The 7,500-nt window shown below is 46.8% G+C and overlaps 1 protein-coding gene across 4 annotated transcripts in view; it reads right to left on the reverse strand.

Moving 5' to 3' along the window:
* Positions 1–7,500, reverse strand: part of cdk5rap2 (CDK5 regulatory subunit associated protein 2) — a 44,712-nt gene that overhangs the window by 2,282 nt on the left and 34,930 nt on the right. For all 4 annotated transcript variants that reach the window (XM_080847429.1, XM_080847430.1, XM_080847428.1 and 1 more), the window contains 9 exons: positions 6,289–6,446; positions 4,620–4,913; positions 4,269–4,394; positions 3,820–3,936; positions 3,416–3,521; positions 1,636–1,742; positions 996–1,121; positions 487–549; positions 132–322 (listed from right to left, as the gene is read on the reverse strand). In XM_080847429.1, coding sequence (XP_080703555.1) covers positions 132–322; positions 487–549; positions 996–1,121; positions 1,636–1,742; positions 3,416–3,521; positions 3,820–3,936; positions 4,269–4,394; positions 4,620–4,913; positions 6,289–6,446 — 1,288 coding nt within the window. The remainder of the gene's footprint in view (positions 1–131; positions 323–486; positions 550–995; positions 1,122–1,635; positions 1,743–3,415; positions 3,522–3,819; positions 3,937–4,268; positions 4,395–4,619; positions 4,914–6,288; positions 6,447–7,500) is intronic.

Raw genomic sequence — 7,500 nt, forward strand, 5'->3', positions numbered from 1 at the left:
CATTGAGTAAGGCTACATGTCTGCAGTGAGTAGACCAGTATTCATCATCAATTTTGTGTGTGTGTGTGTGTGTTCATCCATGTGCTAGGAGTAGGTGAGGGCCTGTGTGTGTGTGTGAGGTGTGTGTTTACCGTGTTGCAGTCCCGTGTGTGTTCGTCCATGTGCTGTGTGTAGGCGAGGGCCTGTGTGAGGTGTGTGTGCAGGGCGCTGTAGTCCTCGCTGAGGCCCAGCACGTGGCGCCCCCCGCGCGTGGCAAACACACGCACCCCTGGCACAAGGCGAGAGGGAGGGGGCGAGCCGCTGCCCACGGAGCTGCCGCTGTCTGAAACACGTGAGCAAACACACTTATTTTACTACCACATACAAACACACACACACACACGCGCTGCCCACAGAGCTGCCGCTGTCTGAGAGACGTGAGCAAAAAATCCATATACAAAGACACACACACACACAGGAAGATGTTCACAAAACCACACACTTTACCTTGAGCAGTGTTGGCATCAGGGTGTGAGGAAGGGTTAAGCTGCTCTAATCTTCCACATTCATCTGGATAGTAACACACACACACACACACACACACACACACACACACACACACACAAGCACACACACAAACATAATTTGTAGATTTGCAGTTTATATATTAAATCTTATATCATTCTGTAAATTTGTAAATGTTATGCATCAGCATGTCTCTGCCACCGGAGGGTGCTGTGGCTTTACAGCACGCCACAAGATACACATGGAGCAGACTTTACATGAAACAATGAGGATAATGAGAAATTCCACATAGAAACAGAACCATATCCACATAACACTATTGACATTACCAGAGAAGTGTGTGTGTGTGTGTGTGTGAGTGCGTGTGTATGTAGCTGAGAAACACTGCTGGTCCTGATGTTGGAAGAGTATGTGTGGATACCAAAAGGCTTCAGGAAATTGTTGACTGTGCCTGAGTGTGTTAGTTGATGTGGGTGATTGTGTGTGTGTACCTGATGGCAGTAAGTAGTTGATGTTGATGGTGTGGTTCCGGATGCTTCTCTCCAACTGCTCTCTCAGGTGCCTCACCTCTGCTAGGAGTGCAGTCAGATCCACACCAGAGGGCTGCTCCTCCCCTTCTACACACACACCACAGAAAACACTAAAATCCAACAATCTCCAACCACGTAGCTTTTCTTCAGCATTTCAAGATAAAACGTGCCCTGTGTACAAGTTTGGTAATGTTATACTGCCGAGCTGGCTCAGTTGATGTTAGACTTTCCGTGCCTGCGTCTGATGACACTGCTGCAGTGTGTGTAGCCATGTGAAAAGGCCTGAGCGTTAGCATGTGTGTACCTGTGCCCCTGATGTTAATGGCCTGTGCGTTAGCATGTGTGTACCTGAGTGTTAGCATGTGAGTACCTGTGTTCCTGATGTTAATGGCCTATGCGTTAGCATGTGTGTACCTGAGTGTTAGCATGTGTGTACCTGTGCTCCTGATGCTTAAGGCCTGTGCGTTAGCATATGTGTACCTGAGTGTTAGCATGTGTGTACCTGAGCGTTAGCATGTGTGTACCTGTGCTCCTGACGTGAATAGGCCTGAGCGTTAGCATGTGTGTACCTGAGCGTTAGACTGTGTTAGCATGTGTGTACCTGTGTTCCTGACGTGCGTCTGCAGCTTCAGTTCCACGCGCAAAGACTTGAGGAGCTGCTGACTGTCAGAGAGCTGCTGCTTCTGCTGCTTCACCTCACACTGCAGTCTGCACACACAAACATATATATAAATATAAACAGAGAGCTTTGAGCAGGGCTCTTCCATATGCGGCCCCCGGGCCGGATCCGGCCCTTGAGCTGCTTTAGACTGGCCCCCGGAGTGTGCTCTGTTAGCCTCATTCAGTTTGTGACTATGGCTAATTGTACACTCTCATGTGCAGTGGGTGGCGGTATGCACCTGTTTAGGTAGTGGTATATGTTTTCCTACTCTGGTATATATGGCCAGAAAACCTTTGCCTGGTAGTATTTTCTTAAACTGTTGATCAGTTATTACTTAGAAACATTACTTATTGTGGAAACCACTTGTAATCAACCGAAGTTTGTTCAAATTGTTTACTTTGATGAATATGGTAATCGCTAGCACGGTCTCTATGGAATTTCCCCTTGGGTTAGCATTAAGCTAACGTAGTTTATATCACAGTTAAACATGCAATGCTAAGTGATTGTTTTTTAAAAACAAATGTTACGAGATTAGATTACTAAAATGTATTTTGCACGTCTGCTCAGTTTTACAGTGCTTCTTAAGTAAAGGTTTGAAAAGAACTTCCTAGCTTCAGACATTCTCTTGGGGAATCTGTTATCTATCTGCCAAGCCAATTTAGCAGGCTAGAGGAATCATGCCACACACAGAGAAGCACAGGCAGAATAGTAAAACAAAGAATTGGTGGCTGCAGGTTAAATTAATTACATTCTAAACAACTGATACAGTTCACCTTAACTGAGTGATCAAATTTCAAACACTTTTCCTTAAGTTGTTCTATTCTAAACCCTAAATTCTATTCAGTTCAATGCAATGCACTTTGTTGGTGGGGATACATTTGATTCTGTCTGTCACTCAAATCAGTTTAATCTTAAATATTGAGGATAATAACCAGTAAAGTTGTCTATGTACAATGAAATGCATGTTTTGGTTAGTTAATTGCATTTCTTCAATTGTCTGTTAATATGGCTTGGTTATTGCTCACTTGGTTTGATTTTTGAATCATTGGGCCTATGAGGCCTTAAAGGCATATGTTGTTAAGCACTTACAAAATAGAATATATTAACTCCTTCAGCATGTTGTTGTAATTTCTTTATTAGTAACCATGATTACTCATATCCTCCGGCCCCTGCCTTTGCCTCAGTTTCAAGAACTTGCCACTGCTCCAAACTAATTGAAGAGCCCTGGCTTTGAGGTTCGTATGGTTTGTATCTGTCTGCTTTCCTTCTTCACATCCTCTGAGCTCATACTGGAAACGGAGACCATCATTAAAACCAATAAGAGCTCCTCATCATTACAAGCTAACTACAACTCCATTACGACACACACCATTAAGGACACCCGAGCCGGCACACACACCCGTGAGCAAACTCACATGACACACATCACCTGCCGCCCGCTGGGTAACACAGGAGCATAATGAGCAGCATGGCAGAGACAGAGTGGATGTGTGTTTACACAATATGGGATCCCTTGGAAGTGAATGATGCCTGTGTGCAGACTCTCCTCAGGTGTGTGTGTGTGTGTGTGTGTGTGTGTGTGTGTTTAAGTTACATGTGCATACTCTCCCCAGGTGTGATGTATGTGTTTAAGTTACATGTGTAGCCTCAGGAGGGTGTGTGTGTGTGTGTGTGTGTGTGTGTGTGTGTGTGTGTCTGTGTGTGTATGTGTTTGAGTTACCTGTGCAGATTCTCCTGCAGGTGTGTGTGTTCTCTGCGGCTGCGCTCCAGCTTGGCTGTTCTCCTGGCCAGAGTCTCACGCAGACGTTCATTCTCCTTCTGCTTATCTGCACATTTGATCACACAAACATATATTTTACATACATACTACGCACATACATGACAGTCTGGCGTCTGGTGCTTGGTATGACTACTTCTGTAAGTATCTCCATAGTACTGGTTAAACTGAAGGTGTGTGTGTGTGTGTGTGTGTGTGTGTGTGTGTGTGTGTGTGTGTGTGTGTGTGTGTGTATGTAATCTTTGTATTGGTTGGGCTATTCTCTGCATTGCAGATTATGTGTGAGTATGTGCCTGTATGTGTGAGGCTGTGTGCGTGTTTTTGTGTGTGTGTGTGTGCGCGAGTACCTCTGCTGCCCTGGTTGAGCTGTTCTCTGAGTGTGTGGTTGTGGGCCCACAGCTTGCGGACCTCGTTGGCCAGCTGGCCCTGGTCCTCCAGCCCTGCGATGAAGATGTTTGTGCCTGCTGGGATACACAAGCAAGGAGTGAGTGAGTGTGTGTGTGTGTGAGTGAGTGAGTGTGTGTGTGCCTGCTGGGATACACAAGCAAGGAGTGAGTGAGTGTGTGTGTGTGTGTGTTTGTGTGTGTGTGTGTGTGTGAGAGAGAGTGTGTGTGTGTGTCTGCTGGGATATACAAGCAAGGAGAACGTCAGTCAGAATGTAAAACTTTACTGGTATATTTGGTGCATGTCTGTTTGTGTGTTGAGTGAGTAGCCACCTCTAGGATGTCTCTCTAGGATCTCCTCTCCACTTCAGTGTGTGTGTGTGTGTGTGTGTGTGTGTGTGTGTGTCTGGTACCTGGATCTCTCTGGGCCTCCTGCAGCCTCCTCTCCAGCTGTTCTCGTAGTCTCTCGTTGGTGCAGATGGTCTCCTCCAGACGCAGACGCAGAGCGCGGATCTCTTGCAGGTGCTCAGCTAACAGATCTAAGAGACCGAGCGGAGGGGGGTTTGTTCTTAAGATGGTTCCACAGCTCCACAGAGGTCAAGAACATAAATATAAATATTTACATCCAGAAGTGTGATAAATGGCTGCAGAAACGTTTCCCATGACCCTGTCAAACTTCTCTCTCTCTCTCTCTCACACACACACACACACACACACACACACACACACACACACACACACACACACACACACACACACAGTACCTGTGTTGATGGTCCTGTTGGCTGTGTCTGGCTGTGTTCCCGTCTCTGTCTGCACCCCTGCCTGCTCCTTTGTGGGTGTGTGTGTGTGTGAGTGTGTGTGCGCCTGCGCGTGTGTGAGGAGGGAGCGATGCAGGTCCAGCTCGCTGCGGAGCGTGGTGTTGAGCTGCTCGCTGGAGCGCAGCTGCTCCTGCAGACGCCCGTTCTCCCTGTGCAGAGTGTGCGTGCTGCTCTCCTCCGTCTCCACGGTAACGACACCCTCGCCGACCGCTGCCACGCCATTGGTCAGCTTCAGCCCTGTGACGCGCACACACACAGCAGAGTAAACTATATTGCAAACTAACACAACACACACACACGAAAATAACATACAGAACAAGTAACAAGCCAGCACACACTTTCCGTCTTCAACATGCATTCCCACACATTAACCTCTCTGACTTCCCTCAGGCCTGACCACCTGTACGTGTGTTTATGCTCATATACATACCCTTTCCTTTCTCTCTGGATACTTTGAGGGCTTTTTTCCATCTGCTCTGGAAGTCTCCATCCTGCTTGTCCCTTCCCTCACCCACCGTCTCAGACATCTATCACAGATGCTAATGCTAACGCTCACTCAGGTCCCAAAAGCGAAGCGGATACTGCTAATCTCACCGGGTGGTCACGAAGGTCACGAGTAACAACCAAATCCCTCTTCTGTCTGACGGACTAACAACACCACTAAGGTTTTGGTTTAAACCGTCACCTTAACGTTGTGCTTTGAGATGCTCAAAGCCATATACTGACTATACAGAAGGTCTGTTCAAACAAAGTCTCTGTCTAGCTGTCTTGTCCTTCTGAAGAGCTCTGAGCAAGTTTGGACAGGCATTCTGTCCACTCTCCAGTATCACACACACACACACACACACACACACACACACACACACACACACACACACACACACACACACACAAAGTGCTGGGATTAAATCGGATAGGCCTGGTGAATAATGTATCTGTGAGGGCCAGTAATGAGATACTGGTTTACTCCACACACACAAACACACACACACACACACTTAAGTCAAGAATAGCCAGGATTACGAGACGAAATAAGTGCCATCAAAGAAGGTGGTGTATTGATTCAAGCAATCTTTCAAGGGAAAAATATCCATATTTAATTAGAGAATGGAAAACACAAACACAATGAACACACACACGGACACAGACTCGCACGTGCACATCACAATGTAACCCTGAACTGACCCCATTCACAGACTAAGTGGTCCATTTACAGCTTCTCATCATAGACATACAAGAACATAGAGACACGCAGACACACACACACAAACACACAAACAGAAACACAGACACAGACACAGACACACACAACACTCAGGATTGCCTCCCAGCGTGCTGCATCTAAAAAGGGGATCAGATCACTGAGGTCCCATACCCCCATATCACACTCCACTCAACACACACAAGGATCTCACACCCACACACATGCACAAAGAGCAGTTGCTTCTGCAGATGCTACCGTAAAAATACAGTACCTCAACAGAAATCTCCAAATGGGTATGTATGTATAGGTGTGACTGTAACTGTGTGTGACTGTGCATAACTGTGAGGCAGCATCAGCAGAGTGTATGTACGTGTACGTGTGCGTGTGTGTATAAATGCGTGCTTCTACCTGATGAAGCTCGGAGGCCAGCAGGGGGGCTGTTGTGATAAGACGCTGTGCTGTTGTCATTGGAGATGGAGCCCTGGTGGCTGCTGGGAGATTTGACGCCCAGCTGCTCCTGCAGGGAACGGATGAGCCGAGACTTCTGCTGCAGCTCCGAGCACACACTACAGAGAGAGAGAAAGAGAGAGAGCGAGCGATAGAGAAATGGTCAAAATGATGCAATGTCAGGTCACAAGGGTGGTCCAGCATGAATATGCCCTGTGACAGAGTGTTTGTGTTTCAAGGTCTAATACATTTTACTCCATAAAAAAGATTTCACAGCACGCAAAGGCATTGTAATGAAAATCATTACAGTGAGGAAAGTGAGATCAAGCAAACCTACCAGGAGACAAATCAAAAACGAAAGTCTTCAAAGCCACTACCTAAACACTATACAGGTGAGAGAGGGATCCTCTGTGAATGGTCTGTATGGCTGCACTGGCAGCCATGTTTGTTTATTTTCCATCAGTGAAGAAAAGTCACACCACACTTTACATCACTCTCTGCCCAATCAGGAAGGATGGCCTAGCACAAAGACACACTGTCAGGATGAAACACTCAGAAGAAACGGAGTGAAAAACTCCCAAGGAAAAACAAGAGCTAGAGAGAGAAAGCACACACTTTCAGATGCGCAAACACGCACACACACACACACACACACTCACAGGTCCAGCTGAAGATGTGTGTTTTCTGCCAGAGTCTGGTTCTGCTGGCTCAGGTAGGCCAGCTGCTGTAGATGCTGCTCTCTGTCGCCCTCCAGCTGAGAGCGCAGGTACTGCATCTCCTCATGCAGCGCAGCTACACACTGGCATTCACACTCGCTGAACAGGTCACCGCACAACCCAGTGACAACCTTAGTGGAGCTTACCACACTCATACATGATCTGATACTGTGTTCCTGATGCTGCATACATTTGGCACCCAGGACAAACACTTGCTTTTTTCATTAGAACTGTACAACTGTACGAATGGAAACTAGAGAGATGAGGGCTAATGAATGACTTGATTATTTAAAACCAGGAAAACCAAGAACCTTACTGAAACCAAACAATAAGACAATCATGATGGAAATCATGACGAACACCAGGGGCTAGAGTTATTCAGTTTGTGTGTGTGTGTATGATGAGGTCAGTGAAACCAGAGTGCTGTTACGACAGCCGTCTGTCAGACTGGTCAGAC

Source organism: Sprattus sprattus (genome assembly GCF_963457725.1).
Source record: "Sprattus sprattus genome assembly, chromosome: 11".
NCBI lineage: Eukaryota > Metazoa > Chordata > Actinopteri > Clupeiformes > Clupeidae > Sprattus > Sprattus sprattus.